At 24.4% G+C, this 18,312-nt stretch overlaps 1 protein-coding gene across 1 annotated transcript in view; it reads right to left on the bottom strand.

The window, feature by feature from the left end:
- Positions 1-18,044, bottom strand: part of LOC111626466 (protogenin-like) — a 193,920-nt gene extending 175,876 nt beyond the window's left edge. The window contains exon 1 of the mRNA XM_023369842.1: positions 17,881-18,044. Coding sequence (XP_023225610.1) covers positions 17,881-17,947 — 67 coding nt within the window. The 5' untranslated portion in view covers positions 17,948-18,044. The remainder of the gene's footprint in view (positions 1-17,880) is intronic.
- Between the last annotated feature and the right edge of the window lie 268 nt (positions 18,045-18,312).

Consider the following 18,312-nt stretch of genomic DNA (forward strand, 5'->3'; position numbering starts at 1 on the left):
AATTAAACTCATGAAATGTTCACTCATTAGTATATATACGTACAGTACAGTATGTATATATAACTCAAATTACAAAATATTATAGATAATTCATGTTGTTAATACTTGATTATTGCAGTTTAATTAATATACATTAAATTTAAATATAAATATGCTTTAATAGCAAATAAATACTGACAATTTATGAAAAAAAAATTCTATTAACTTGTTAATTAATAAATGTGAAATAAAACTGCACAAACTCTTTACTTAATTAATCTTTATTACATAGTCCAATAATTCCTTAATAAAAGTAAAATTTGCTAACCATTTATATTGTTCGTAAATTTTGTTATCGTTATCAAATTTACTAACCATTTATATATTTGCATAAAAATCTATAAGAATTATTTTCAAACGAATATTTAACTATCTAGAATAGATTTTTCACTTTCTGTTAGGCAATAAAAGTTTTTCGTTATGAAAAATAAATGTTTTGAATCAATAATAAATAATAACCTAAACATTAAAAATATTATAAATCCTAAAGAGCCTTGAGGAAATTTTTATTAATTAGACTGGAAATTCCACGATAACAGACATAAAAAGAAAAATATCGGAATTAATATTTGATTCTTTTATGAAACAACTGTTTTTCTTTAGATCTGACTGCAATTTTTCTAAGAAAAATCATTTTTTTAAATATAAATCTAGTTTCCTGCTTCGCAAATACTCTTTATTTATTAATATCAGATGACAATTGAACTTTTATCACAATAATTGAAAAATATTGCACTCAATTAATCTCTGAACAAATAGAATAATCACACGATACTTAATGTAAACATATCATTTTTGATTTAAATATTCATAAGAAAAATATACAATAGAGAAAATAGCACAAAAAGATATACGATCACACCGTATACGAACGATGGGAGAATAGGAGAGGAAGAGAGGGAAAAAAAACAGGATGAAGAACAGACTACAAACCACCTGGCAACATGGCTACCCGTGTGACATTACTGTAAAAGGCACACCTGGAGATGGGAAGAAGAAAAGCGGGACTTCCTCCATTCATCTACCCCCGACAGATGGCTAAGGAAAAGAGAACTCTCCCTCCTACAGAGGCTTTCTCGCCAATCTTTAACATACAAGGTGACCTTCAAGTTCTATTGGACCCGAGGGCATAATCTCACTACAACGGCAATGTTTACCGTAATGGGATGATTTCCTGTCGAGATCTTGGATGCACTTGCGTCATAAGCAATCAGTTGTTATCTTGATAAATATGAATGCCAACAAACGTTCTTCCTATGCGATATAAAGGGCAATGAGAGATTACACAGAAACATTAAGAGAAAATATATGATTGTCACGATTGAATGTTTTTATGTTGTTTTAAGAAATAAACTCGTTGTGATAAATCTATTGTTTACTACAATTATTATATATAAAAACAACTACCTATTAACAGTGTGTAATTATTATTTAAAGAGAACATGCTTCAAAATATCAATTAGGATAAATTGCCTTGTAATTTAAAGTATAAAAAAATTAATTTTAAAATCCTATAAATTTTGAACGGAGTCTTGTAATAGAAAAATAGTAAAAATTCTAATATTTCACTCAAAATTTTTATTTAAAAAAATTTTAGTTGTAATCTGAATAAGAAAAAAATGAAATTTCGTAATCTTTGATTGTAAAAGCATAAAAGATATTATTCAATAAAAGTACTTTTAATTGGAAAAACACAGAAAAAAGAATGAAAGTTTGATTGAAAAAGTACGAAAAAATGTCATCCATTAACAAGAATAAAACGATTATTTTTAAGAGCTGTCATGTTCGAAAATACCAATTAGGACGAATTTCCTTTAATTTAAAATCCAAAAAACCAGAAGTTAATTAAAAAAAACTACTCTACAAATTTTGGTTGGAACTTCATATTCTTAGTTGTCTATGCAAGTCATTAGAGGCGGATCTAGTAGTTTTGTCCTTGGAGAATCGGACATCCCTGATCTGAATAAATTATATCAGAGAAACGATATAAATATTAAATCCTTCTTCTGATCTATTTTTAAGTAATTGAGCGAACTGCTCCAAAGTTTACTTCGATTACTTTAATAGTGTTGAACTTATTAACAATATTTATTTTGTAAAATATCGAAAAATAAAGGGAAGGAAGGAGGAAAAATTCAATAGAAAATAAACGACTCTTATCGATTTTCTTTTATTACATTTCGATAGCTGAAATAATGTCACTGAAAATATAATAATAATATTGGTCATCTCGGATATAAAAGATTTCAGTCAAACAACCTGCCAGATCCACTTGATGACAACTGCAGCTGTCAGCGACATAAGTTGGCAAAGAGTTGTATAACATGCCATTGCAATCACAGATTCTAGCCAAGAAAGAAAGATACTCCAACAGCTTACATGACGTCATTCTCACCCACACGTGTTGGCTTCAAAGAAACGATTCACTTCAAAACTGTAACAAGAATTAAGTGGGCAGTTATTGATTTATATTGCGCCTTACTGTATGCTATCGAATTTAACCCAACTATCAACTAACATGACAAATAATTTATAAGTCATTTTCTGCTTAATCGGGAAACAAAACTTTTCACTTGAATCATCTGGAGGGTGAGTTTTAACCCAATTGAATGTAAAAGATTAAAAATTAATGTGCGAATTTACGTACGTTATATTCGTACGTAACGTCGTTACGAATATAAATTATTAAATCTATTATTATTGTATAACATACAGTACATTGAGTTACGTGAACTAAAAGTTCATGTATTCATATGGGTAATTTTCTCTATAACCAACTTTTCGTTTTATATTTATATGTATTATTAAAATAACTAAATAAAATGCTATAAACGGAGCACGAAAAGGTTCAATATCCGTAATTTATTATACAAAATTAGAAAGAATTTTATACGATAAGTTCTATAAGAATATTTTTAATGAGAAATTTCTGTAATAAAAAAAATATATTGGAATATTATATTAATAAATCGAAATTTGATTTATAAATAATTCAATTTCGTTAAAAATAACTAGAGCGTATAATATTTATCTTATATTCTTTTAATATAACACTTTAAATACAACTTAATGTATTTTTTTCTATTTTTAGCAATACTATATGAATATTTGAATATATAATTTGTAATTAATATTTATGAAGATCCGTTATATATTACTTAAAGAATTTATTGCTTCTGTCAGAACTTAGAAAATCTTTATCTTTTGGTTTCTTTTTTATTAGAATATTAGATCTATAAAACAATAAAATTTCAAAAAATACTTGTTTTGTTATAACGAAGTTGCTCTAAGAATATTGAAAAAAGTCATAAAATAAATAAATTGAAAAGTATATAACTAAGGAAATTAAATATAAATTGTTCTAATAAATTTTAAATGAAGTTATACCAAATTATTAAAATCAATTACGTATATAATTAATTTATTATTAATGTTACTGAAGTCGCGATTATTGAAAAAAAAAATTATAAACAAAATGGATATCATATTATTAGATAAAGTTATATAAAACTGAAGAACGTATTATTAAATAAATTTTCAGTAATAAAGCTATTAATCTTAATTAAAATATTTAAATTTCGATCATTTAATCTGTTTTTAACTACGAACATTTAAAAAAAAACGATTATGAATTTCCGAAAAAAAAGGTGAACATTGTACAATAATTTATCGGAAATTATTATAATATTGCTACAGATCACCGAGTTACTTTCTAGTTGTTACATTAGTCATCTAATTACATTATTTTTTACGATAAAATGCAAGTGACTAGGAAAAGTAGGAAAAAATCTTAAGAACTTTTAACATTATGAAAGAATGATTAAATGAAAATGCCTTAGACTAATCTCCTTTATGTACATAAAAAGTTACTGTTGTCACTGTTTTACTTTTTTAAAATAAAACTTGAAACATAACTTTTTTTAAGACATTCTGTTCTCAAATTCATCAATTTTTTAATAAAAGCCTCAAATTGTCATAGATTAATATTTTCTAGTCCTATATCGTATAAAATAAAATTATAATAATTAAATAATCAACATATATATCGGAAATTTTAATTACTGAAAAAATGATTCTACGTAAAATAATTTTAGTTGTAATCTGAATAAGAAAAAAATGAAATTTCGTAATCTTTGATTGTAAAAGCATAAAAGATATTATTCAATAAAAGTACTTTTAATTGGAAAAACACAGAAAAAAGAATGAAAGTTTGATTGAAAAAGTACGAAAAAATGTCATCCATTAACAAGAATAAAACGATTATTTTTAAGAGCTGTCATGTTCGAAAATACCAATTAGGACGAATTTCCTTTAATTTAAAATCCAAAAAACCAGAAGTTAATTAAAAAAAAATAACTCTANAAATTTATAAAAATCAAAGTGAAACAAAGAAATGGAGTATCAATCTCCTCATAAAAATATTTTTAACTTTCTTTAATTCATATATATATCACTAATTCGTATACATTTTTCTGGGTCAAAGAAGAAACTAAATTCCTGGCTTAGAAAAATATTTTCCCTACATTTGTTAAATCTTACATAATATTCTAGGTCAAAGAAATGGAATATAAATTATTTTATTTATAAAATTATTTCCTGTATATATCAGTTTTATAATATACAAAATAATTACTGCATCCAAATTTGATATTAAATTCAAATTATAAAGTTTATTCAAGTTTATTTTTGTGCAAAGAAGAATAAAAAACATTATAATATGCTTTATATGCTTTCCAAATAAATTTCTGAATATTAAAACATTAAAATAAAATAAAAAAGATTTGAAATAAAATTCTAACACAGCAGCAGCAGCAACAACAACAGAATATTAAAACATATCTACTACTGTTTTAATCAAAATTTAAATTATAAATAAAAGACAATAAAATTCCATATCAGTTATTTAATCAGAAAGAATTTATTTCTTTCTGATTAAATAACTTATTTCAATTTATTTAACTTATTTAATTTAACTATGTATTATTTTTATATTATCTACTGTTACTTTTCGAAAGAAAATTCGAAAAGTAACAGTAGATAATATAAAAATAATACACCAAAACAAGATTATTGTTTTTAATTCCACTTTCAAACATGTTTTTGATTTTGACAAGCAAAAAGATTTTTAAATGTTTACTGTTTACTTTTATGGACAAAATATTTTGTTTAAAAATAAACTATTTTATCCAGAATGGACTGAAAACTTTTATAAAATTATTGACTGCAATTGTTAGAGATCTTTTTTATTTAATTGATAGCAATTCAATACAATTTCAAAAATATATTTTATAAATAGTGTTTTATACAGCTTTATCAAATAAAATTGAGTAATAAGTTTAGTCTTAGATAAAGATTAGATCATAATTTATTTAAAAACTTTGGAACTACTTATTAACAGTTTATAAACTGAAACACTTATAAATTAGTGATACTATTTAATATGAGAAAAATAAATAAACATTGTAGAATATATTTTTGTAACATTAAAATTATATTAAATATTTATCTTTTCATAAGTTTAAAAGGATGAAAAGTTAATTATAATATAGAGAAAATTAATTTAAATTCAGTTATTCAAGAATAATCATTAAATTTTCTATTTATAAATTTCAAACATGTAACTGGTAATATATTCTATTTGATATTTTCTTTATAATCACAAATATTTTTAATTATTATTTATATAGTAAATATATACTATGTATAATATATTTATCAATATTAATGTGTAAAAATGATAACAATTATGTATGCTAATTTTAAATTAATAAATTTAAAATGTTAACAAATTAGTTAACGTTTTAAAATGTATTAATTAAACTGTTTATTTATACAGCAAACTATTAAAATTATATATAAAAGCACATAATTTTATTAGAATATAATAAAAGAAATATGTTATAAATATTACCAATTTTAAGATTTTCTAATTTTAATCTATATTACCTGATTATAACTAAACTAGTATATATTATAACTATAATATACTACGTATATTTTAAACTATATGCATTTATTAAATATTTTAATTACGTAAAATATACCAGTCCCAAGGTAGTGAAATTAAAAAATATAAACTAATAAAATTTGCAAATATCAATTTTCTAATCTCTGAAACAAGTCACAATTTAAAAAATTGTAAAGAATTTGAAAAATTTGTATAAAATATAAATCGGATTCACTGTATTATCGTTTTAATTACAACTGTTTCAAGTTTTTTCCTCTAGTATTTTAAGAAGCTTAGAATCGCGACTTCAAATAATGTAAAGATCATCATAAATTCCAGATCAAACGTATTTAATTTTTTCCAAGATTTTTTTAGATGAATGATATACATCTGCCTCTTTATACAGATGATTTGACACTGATAAAGCTAACTTCCAATAGCAATATTAGAATCATACTAAAGCCTGGTTCCTTCGATTTTAATATTTGAAAATGTTCCATAAGTGATCATTAACTCCGAATTTATATAGTTGATTACATCATTCGAGTTAATTATGATTTATAGGGAAAGAGAGAGAGAAAAATGTGCAGAATATTTATAATATTGTCAAGTTTCTCCTTAATANAAGCACATAATTTTATTAGAATATAATAAAAGAAATATGTTATAAATATTACCAATTTTAAGATTTTCTAATTTTAATCTATATTACCTGATTATAACTAAACTAGTATATATTATAACTATAATATACTACGTATATTTTAAACTATATGCATTTATTAAATATTTTAATTACGTAAAATATACCAGTCCCAAGGTAGTGAAATTAAAAAATATAAACTAATAAAATTTGCAAATATCAATTTTCTAATCTCTGAAACAAGTCACAATTTAAAAAATTGTAAAGAATTTGAAAAATTTGTATAAAATGTAAATCGGATTCACTGTATTATCGTTTTAATTACAACTGTTTCAAGTTTTTTCCTCTAGTATTTTAAGAAGCTTAGAATCGCGACCTCAAATAATGTAAAGATCATCATAAATTCCAGATCAAACGTATTTAATTTTTTCCAAGATTTTTTTAGATGAATGATATACATCTGCCTCTTTATACAGATGATTTGACACTGATAAAGCTAACTTCCAATAGCAATATTAGAATCATACTAAAGCCTGGTTCCTTCGATTTTAATATTTGAAAATGTTCCATAAGTGATCATTAACTCCGAATTTATATAGTTGATTACATCATTCGAGTTAATTATGATTTATAGGGAAAGAGAGAGAGAAAAATGTGAAGAATATTTATAATATTGTCAAGTTTCTCCTTAATACAATTTAGATTTAATAAGTTTTTCTTAATAAAAGATGCCTATGCTTAAATAAAAAAAAGTGTGAAATTTATTGGCTAAGATTTTTTTAAAAAATAATAAGAATCTAACTACGTGAACAATGATTTTAAAAGAATTTGCGTCCTGTTACTTTAATTAAAATCTTGAGAAGAATTAAATTAATTTTGAATTGAGCTACATTTGTATATTTTAATTATAAACGAAAAGAAAACAAATCGAATCTAAGTTATAAAAACAACAACACAAATTCGATTGTCTTTAACCATACTTTTAAGTATTGTAAGTTTTTCTTGATAAAATTTGGCATTTAAATACAGTAGAGCATCGATTATCCGACTCAATTGGGGACTCAGGTTGGTCGGATAACTGAAAAATCGGATAACCGAAAAAACTGAAAAAATACATTACCCATTATTAGTATAGTATATTAGTATATCGCTATTAACCAATTTCGCATTGAATTTTCATCGATGTTAAGCCTAACAATTTTTTTTAAAATAATAATCGTCGCTATCGTATCGTTAAAAATTAATTTTAAATTATTTTATTGCTCACAAAACATACAACCATTCATAATTATAAAATTAAGTCTCGTTTAAATACTGGCCTCCCTTTAATGGTCGAGCCATGTTGCCAGCTAAAACACGCAAAAATTTAATAAAAATAATATTAAAGTGGCCAAGACATAGCCAAATATTGTAGCGCCACATCACTAGCGGACATTTGAAATTTGCGACTAGGACGGTCGGTTAACCGATGTGACGGTTAATCGGGGGGTCGGATAATCGATGCTCTACTGTATTCATAAAATAGTTTTAAACGGTTTTAATGAAAAATTTGCATTTCGAGTTATTTTAAAGACAAATCGGAAAAGTTTGCATGTCGGAACAGTTCGTGAATGTAAGTTTGCACCAAAAATTTATTAAAATTAGATTTTTTTGNAAAGTAGCCAAGACATAGCCAAATATTGTAGCGCCACATCACTAGCGGACATTTGAAATTTGCGACTAGGACGGTCGGTTAACCGATGTGACGGTTAATCGGGGGGTCGGATAATCGATGCTCTACTGTATTCATAAAATAGTTTTAAACGGTTTTAATGAAAAATTTGCATTTCGAGTTATTTTAAAGACAAATCGGAAAAGTTTGCATGTCGGAACAGTTCGTGAATGTAAGTTTGCACCAAAAATTTATTAAAATTAGATTTTTTTGAATAATTATATCCAAAATTTACATTAATACACTAGTATGTATATTAGTGAAAAACAAAATGTATAATTTTTATTATTTAATAAAGACTTTAGATTAATTTTCATTATAAATTCATGACTTGTAAAGAAAGAACTTCCGAAATCTCTGTCTAAAATTTAATGCTAATTTATCTGAAATAAAGGAGTGTTAAAATATCAAATTTTACTTTAATAATAATTATTATTTTTAGTTACGATATCTTGTTATTTTTTTCCTTCAAAATTCACTTTAATAAATAGTACTGTATATAGAAATATTCACAATACTCATTCTTTCTTCCATTTAAATAAACGAATGTAAGCCGTATACGGTGAACAGGAGTAATAATAATATACCAGAATATTTTTCTCTCTCTTCAATCATACGTGTAAAAAAAAAACAATTGTTTTCCGGAAATTTTTAATTTCTGAAGTATTAAAACATAGAAATTTTTGATTTTTCACTTCAAGAAACTCTGAAGAAACCATTAATCTAGTCATTACTTTCAACATTTTGAAATATGTTCATTATTTTTCACGAATTATAAACAAAGTATCAATTTTAAAACAAGTTTAGTTACATCACTCTCTAAGGATTCATATTTTGATCTTACTTTGAAATTTAATATTATTATTATTACATTAAAAAAATAAATTATTTGTTTTTCTGGAAGTTTTCTTTATAAAATAGCAATTAAAAATAATCTCAACATCGGTTTTTTTTTTGTAAATCTCTTTTGAAGATATTAATTTCATATAAATTACACATTTCTTAAGCTTTTGTTAATGCTCTCGATACTCCCCTTTTATTTATATTTTTCCCGACGACATAAAAAAAAAACTTAAAGTTGACATTTTCCTAACAGCGGACAAAATTTAATACCATTGTGAATTTCTCCGATACCTCTTGTACAAATAAAAATTTTATATCTTTTCAATATCATTTTTAGAAGAAAACTGCATAATTATTTATAAAATATTCAAAAACACTTTATAAACTTTGACATATCATAAATATAATATAATGCAAAATTTTTACTGTATATAATAACTATGTACAATTTAAATTCGCAATAATACAAATTTATTACTGAAAAATTTAAAGTTAATAATAATAATAATAATAAATGATTTTTATTCATTTGTGAATCAAGAATTATTTATACATTCCTCTATATTTAACTTAAAACTTTTACAAAATATAATATTATATTTTGTAAAATTTAGTTAATTTCATATTTTTGATTAGCACCAGACACAAATGTATAACCATTTAGATAAACTTGTACTCAGCATATGTAACAGCATATGTTAATACGTATGCAAATATTGAAAAATTGTGAATTTCTCTGAAATAATTTGATAATTTTACTATAATAATTTGAGTTTAAAGTACCTATACATTTTAATAAATTTAACCCTTTTATTAACAGGAAAGTGTTTATTACAGCACTTTTTTTATTTCTGAATTATTTTTGTTTATTTCTGAATTCTGCACATAAGGATAAAAGTGTAAATAATACTTAAAGTGCTATTTCTATTATCTCGATTTCTCAATTCAAGAATTATCTTAAACCGGATATTTCTTTAGTTAGGGGAAAAAACTTTACAAAAAATAAACCAAGGATCACATTAGTTTATTGCGGTCCTTGACACGAATTAAATGCTTTCAATTCCAAAGCCGGAAATTAAGATCACTTAGTCTAAGTATAGTTGTTATTTTCTTATGAACATTTTATACTGTAGGATATTATAACAAAAATTTCTTTACACAAAATCAGTTGATAAAAAAATTAAATGAAACAATTACCATCTAATCGGAATTTAGAAAGTAAAGAAATGCGCTGAACGTTTAAAAATTAATTTCGTTCTTTGTTTATTTCGACGACAATTTTTTTCGAACGATTAAAATATTTTTTCGCTATAAAAACTCATAATATTCAAATTCTAAAATATAAATTATATGGTCCACGACGCAAACCGAATCTTGGCTCACGTTTCTCTTCGCATTATAAACAACGTTACATTTTTCATTTTTATTATTGCGGAGATATGTATTTTATCTTTCAATTACTCACCAAAATCCATTTGTTTCATTCTTTTTATATTTTTTGTTTACTAATGTATCATTATGTTATCAATCTAAGCTATACAGAGTTAATCTCCATTTTTTCAATTTTTATTTTTTCTTCTATTTGAAGGCTATAAAAGATAATGTAGAGCAACAATAGCAAGAATATAACAACTTGAAAAATTACTCGCTAAACCGAGGAAATATATATATGAATGAGATTAACTTTTAGACTACAATTCGCGTTTTCAGCAAGAAATCTTTACTGAAAGAAACCCATTTTCTCTTATCTTTTTAAATGTGGATATGAACCAAAACCACATTTTCTATAATATGTACAAATTGTTTACTCAATCGATTTTCTTCATTTCTTCACGTTGCATTTTTCTGGCCACATCTAGTTGGTGAGTAGAATGGGCGATTAAGTGGTCTACACCACTAAGCATCAGGGGAGATAATGTTGAGTCATTTGTTATCAGCTTTCATTTCTTTCTTCTCTCGCCACCGAAATACTATTCAATACCATCCAATGTATCAAAACCGTAAAATGACTTGAATATTACGATGCGAAAATGGTTATGAATTTATATAGGGCTCTCTCTTATCAGGGAAATAATATTTATCAACCTTGAATCAATTCAACGGCTATAAATAAGAGAAAAATACAGAAACTAAAACTTCAATTAAAAAGAAAAAAGTAAACATTTCATGAAGCAATGATGGTTTATATAATAATGTTATGTAATCTATTGATTTTTTTTTAAATTAACATATTTTTATAGTAATTTCGTTAGAAAAGTAACAAATAATTAATACTCATATTCCATTTATAAAAAATTTTAAAAAACAAAATATTAATTAAGAAATTGTATGTGCATTGTGATAATCGTGATTTTTATCTTTATAATTCAAAATTGAATGGTGAAAAAATAGAAATATATAATTAAATAAACATTTATATATTATATATTAAATACAAACACAGAATATTATTTACTTAAATATTTATTCATTATTTAATCGTAAATAAAGATTATAAAATTTTCTTCATAAATTCAATTANACAACATATCTATGTACTGTACAATGTAAACACGCTATATTTATAAATACAGTATATTTTTATTTGAGATGACTAGTAAATTAAATCTTAAAATATTGCTGCAATCTCGAATAATGATGTACGCTTGTACGGTACAGAAACTAACAACAGTAATTCCGCATTGTTGCTTTATTTTTTAATTTTCTAAATGAAATTTTATTTTTAATATTTCATTAATTTAAACATTTCTAAAAGGTTTGTATAAAATTACAATACAGATTTATTTGGGTAAACGTGACTTTGAAAATAAAAACGATAAATTAATGTTTAAACATTTACGTCTATTAATTAATATATATATATATATATATATATTGTATACGCACACAAAAACTTATGTAAACAATGATCAATATGAGTGTTTACTTTGTTATATAAACTAAAATTCAGAATTTATTTAAATAAAATTTATATTTGTATTTTTACGTGTGTATATTCATTTCTTTTTAAATCTTAAATTATTTTCTTTTAATACTTATTTCATATTTAATATGAGAAAATAGAAACTAAACAAATTCGAAAAACTAATATTTACTAATTTAATTTCACGTATTGATATTTTTGAAGTTATTTCATTCATAGCTATTCATATGAATAAGGATTTTTTTATGGACAAGTTTTTTTTTTAATTCAAAAATTCTACAAAGAAACTAATTTTCAATTGTAATAGTGTATTATATTTATTGTTACATATATCTAATATCCGGAGTTAGTGCGATATACGCCATTTAAAACTTCGAAAATTAGAGTATAAAAATTACAGAGAAAATAAAAAATTTAATATACAAAAAGTTAAACTTTAAATATATGCCTTTCTTTTTAATGTAAAAGAAACATTTCTATATTTCATAACAAAACTACATACTGAATTTTCTATACGATATTAAAAAAAAAGCAAGGTGTTCCAAAGTATTTTTTCACGATCTTTTAAATAAAACATTCGAGAAATATATTTAATTTAAATATATAATACATTGCAAACCTACATAAAATTTCAATTGAATTTTTTCCGAGGTAATAAGACTATGGATCAGGTTTCTTGACAAAAATCTGAAACTTTTTGAAATGTATGACCGGAACAGGTGCTTGTTATTGCTGTTAGCATTTTTCGAAAGGAACCACCTACAAAGTTGATTGATGTGATTCAGGTGTAAAACATATCGCAAATCATATACCACGCAAGCTTTATAACTTAAGAAAAATAAGGAAAAAAAAGAATTCCCGCGAATACAAGATTAACCAATTAAATCATTATCCATTAACGATATTAAACCGAAATTTAATTTTAATGAGAATTGCAAAGATCATAACTCAAAATAGAACATAAAAACATTACCTGAGGTAACCTTTAAACAGGGTTTAAACAATTTTTAAACCTTAATAAAAATGTATCAATGATGTTTGTGCTAAATATAACATCGCATGCTTCTATTTAGTAAAATTCAGATTTAATACAGGTTACTGCATATTCTAGTTTACGAAACATGGGCAACAAATAACAAAATAAATAGCTATAATAAAAAACGATCAACATATGTAACTCGTGTATAAAAACTAAATAATTCCACGAACTTTTTAACACCTACACAGAAAAGAAACGAGCCTATTCAAGGACACATCTATAAAAGAACAATACTTCAATAGATGATTCGCTTCAGTGTATCTATGCTAGAGCCTATTTACGTCAATGAATAGATGAAACGTGAGAAGCATAGATGCTAGTTCGAAATAAGATAACATTTTCCACAAAATGCTAGAGATCGTTGACTTTTCGAAAACAGCTTTCTTTCATTATTTTAAAATAAATAAATTCCGTTCAATTCCTCTTCTACAATAGTTTTTCAGTCATATGAATATTTTTTCTGCTGTATTTAGTACTACTGTACTTTTTCTACTGTATTTAGGCTAATTATCCATTTTTTTAACAATTCGATTTTTGTAATATATTTTTTTAAGTTTAAAAATGAGTTTAAAATTACAAAAATAATAAACAAAATTAAAATAGCATAATTAGCTTAAACAAAAATAGATATTCTAAATTGTAAAGTTAGCTTCTAAACTCGAGATTTTTGTGCGGTTGCTTTTTGTTCACAGCTTCCATCGTAAGAAAAAATAAATAAATGTAGTTTTAAAAAATATAAAATAAAACAAATTATGTATTCCTGAAAGAAACTCTTGATATCAAATCTACTTAATATTCATAATTTAGTGTTTTTACATATTTCAATCTTCCATTAATTTAAAATCTCGTTTTATTTTTGTTTAAATATCATTAATTTTACGTAGATTTAATTTAATGTAATGAATATCGTACAAATAGATTAAACCTCACTTAATATAATTGTTTTATAAAGCTTGTAATTTTATCTTTGAAATTTTATCATTAGACTATATAAAAATCTATACAAAACGATTTATCAGTATCTAGAAAATGCTTAAATCTCCTAATATAACTAATTGTGTTGATATATATAGGCCTATAACTTATCTAATAGTAATTATTATAAAATNAATGTTCGTTTAAATCCGCTATTTGTTAATATAAATAAATAAATCCTGAATAGTAGGTTTCGTAATTTGCAAAGCTTATTACAGTTGGTTATAAAAATAAAACCTGATTTTCCAGTTACTATATATATAGAGCAGAAGTTAATGTCACTGTTTCATAAGATATAAAATATAAGCTCAAATATTACTGACCAACTTGCAAGATTAATGCTACATGATACTTTTATTATTTCGTGAATAGTTTATATGGGAATATATTTTATGTGTTATACACACACACATATATACATTTATATATTGTTACCATACAGTTTTCGTTTTATAGCTCATATACGTGTTTGCTGTTGTTATTTTTATTATTATTGTTCTTATTAGTTTTAATATAAAATAAACAATATCATATTCTGAATACTTTTAAACGCGATTATTTAAATACATGTTATTAAATACGAAGTTGTGATTATGTTTTGCAATTTTTTAACACACTAATTTCATAGCGGATTTGGGAGGAATGTTATAAATAATTCTTGAAAACGTTGTATTTAAGCGAATGACAAGTTCAGGATCAGAAAAAATGATATTTATATTAAATATTAAAATTAATGTAAAAAATTAATACTTTTTATAAGTATAATATATTAATTTTCCGATTAAAATTTAATAAAAATCAATCGTCTTTTCGCTAATGTAAGCATTAATATTTAATTTTCTTAAATTTTTTGACAGTTAATTCTCTATAAAATGTCTAGTTATCTTTTTACAAATTAAACCTGTTAAAAGTATATAAAATGTAGTAACTTAGCAGATAAAAAAAAGAATAGTAATACCTGTAGAGATTATCAAAATATGTTTATAGAAATACCAAGAATAATTTTAGAACATTAATCTTGTCATAAAAGACACATTAATGTCGTTTAGATGATAATTATGAATAAACAAAACTTATTTATTATACAAAACGTTGTAGTTCGCTAACTTCATTCATCGTATTTTCTTACAACTCTAACCACAGAAAAAAAATTAATAATATAACAAAATTACGACATACACGAATCTAAAGCGAGAAATCTGCATTTATGAAGATATTTACAACTAACGATGGATGGCAAAGTACAAAAAGTCGATATTCATGAATTAGATATTTCTATGCAAATAAAAAGAAGGGGGAAAAAAAGTGAATTTTTGGAATTTTCGTAATTGATAGAATACACAATAAATAAATCCTACAATCCAAATTCAGTTCGAAAACTAAGAACCAAAAATAAAAAAAAAAGCTTCCTGCCAACATAACTAGCGTTTGTTTGCTTAGAAAGAAACAAATCAATAAAGCTGTGGATCTTTTATACGACTATCTATATAGATGTGACCAGAATGAAAGATAAATATTTCAAACTTCTGAGAAGCTTGTATTATAACAGATAATATTGAAAACATATAATTTTATAGTCGTAATATTTAAAAGTAATAGTGAATTATTTACATCCATCAACAAAAACTTATTTCCTACAAATTTGATTTTGTCTAAACAAATGATCACGTCTGGGAAACCGTATTAATTATGTATTTACTCAAATCTTTATTTTGAATTTTACTATTGAAGATAAATATTACATAAGAGTCCTGTTATATTGATTTACAAGTTTATATGTTATGTAAAAATGATTATAAATGTTTCTTAGAACATTGGTTTCAAAAGAATTAATTTGTTTTAAGTATAAACATTTTTGTTATAAGTAATAAAAGCTTTTTGATATTTTATAGATAAAATGTGCACTTATATCATTTTATATTAATTAACATATAAATTACTTAGCATAGTTAGTAAAAATGTTTTTAAAAGTTTTTAAAATTAATATCATTATATATATATTATACAAATATAAAATTAAATATATATATTTTTCTTTACTTTTAACTTTAATTTTATAAGTTAATTGTAACATGAACAAGCCTACATATTTTAACAATAAAAGTTCTTATAAATAATACCCTTATGTAAACAAAGTCTTAAAATAAAAATTTTTATTCACTTTCCCTTTTTACTTAAAAATATAAAAAATAAAAAATTTTCAATGTAAAAAAAAAACTAAAAAGTATGCAAAATATCTTTATTTTATAGATAATCATACATTTTATGTAATAAAATTCTTGTGATCCAATCAATGTGCAGATACATCTTATGAAACTTAAATCATAAAAATTATAGAATATTGCTTTGTAATAAAAGGAATAAACTACTGAAATAAAATCTTTGAAAATAATAATATTTTTCAAATATATCTTTATATATTTCCAAATTTTTCAAAAAATATTCTTTTATAAAAACACAGTGGCAGAATAAAAGCTTTTAAGAAACAGAATATTTCGATTTTTTTTTAAAGCAACAGACTATATGTTTTTGGATAAAATTATAAAAATATTATTCAACAGCTGTATTATATACAATTGAAAATGATCTTTAAAAGATTAAACATTTATCCTATCATATACATATACATATTAAAAATATTATAATGAAATTAAATATTTCATATTAATGTCTGTAGCCTATCAAATTATAAACAAGCACTATATTCAATAAAATATTAAATGTTTCCCCTATTATTTAATAGCATATAAATTGACGTTTACTACGATACTATGAATGACAATCAATAAATCTTTAAATATGATAAATAAGAATTTTAATAAAGTTAAAAAAACTGTAAAACATTATAAAATATTTAAACATTTTAAAAATATTAATTAGCAATGAATTTCTTTAAATGTCAATTATAAGATGGAATGTAATATAATCAAGCGTAATAATTGAAAAATTTATTTAATTGCAGAAAAAAATCGATGAGACTTATATGACAACATTCCTATTAAAATAGTAAATACAAAGGAAGTCACGGATGCAAAGGAAAAAAAATTCAATTTTCCGATCGAGACAAAGTAGTCAAAAATAACAGCACAAAAGCTAAGTTCAGTCAATCGAAAATCTCTGTATTATAGATCCAATTTTGTTCAACATCATTTCTAGATTCTTATTTTTACTATTTGTGTTTCCTTACTAGAAAACGCTGTCCGAATTCCAACCACCAGTATGTTCACGTACGTTACAGTCAATTGAAAACAACAAATCAATGAACTCCTGAAATTGAGATGATACTAAGATAAACGACGTCGGTATTTTTATCAATGTCGTTGACACGTTTTCGCGCCAACTGACTTTTCTACACTACATTCACGGTTTATTTTTCATTGTTGCAACTTACGAGAAATTAAGAGCCGACTTCATCCGATGAAGTTCGTCGAAACCCGACCGCATCACATACATTATGTGCACACAAAAATACAAAAAAAAAAAAAAACAGAAGCGAAAAAGAAAAAAAGACCCATTGACTTCCATTTGGTCCATCGTTAGTGGAAGTCATCTATCATTTTACACGATTCTACAATCAAATGACTTACACCCACGGTTTAGTATTTAACGATCATAAAAAGCACCCGATCGTTTGATTTTGCTGGCTTTTTTCGATGATGAAAACGGCCATGATGGACAGAGAGCAATAAAAACTCTCAGCCACTACACTGGACGATTTAAAGTTGCGAGTGTTTTCTCAAGTTATCAACGTTTCACTTACCTTGAATACAGACGTTCAGAAGCGTTAAAACAAACAGACACCACACTGCGGTTATTCTGTACGCCATAAATCCACGCACGGAAAGAACTCCATAGAAAAACACCGCTCACTACTGACGGACCGCGTACAGTGAGGAAGAACACAACACGCGAGTGACGCCGAGTCAGAGACGAATGCGCATGTCCGGTCCGTACCTCCTCTCTATGCCTCCACTGATCCTATACAACATCATCGCACACGTATCACATAAACGTATCGAATTAACCGAACGTCGTAAAAGTCACAATTATTATACGATTCGAAAGAATTACGCCACTACGATTGCTTAAGTTACTTTGGCATTATAAGAAACGAGTAAACAAGGGATCTAATTGACATGTCATCAGCTGACGATGTCGGCGGATGGATATTGGTGAGTTGTTTGGTCGACAG

The sequence above is a fragment of the Centruroides sculpturatus genome, unplaced genomic scaffold (genome assembly GCF_000671375.1).
Source record: "Centruroides sculpturatus isolate CEXI.00-Female unplaced genomic scaffold, Cexi_2.0 scaffold391, whole genome shotgun sequence".
Taxonomy (NCBI): domain Eukaryota; kingdom Metazoa; phylum Arthropoda; class Arachnida; order Scorpiones; family Buthidae; genus Centruroides; species Centruroides sculpturatus.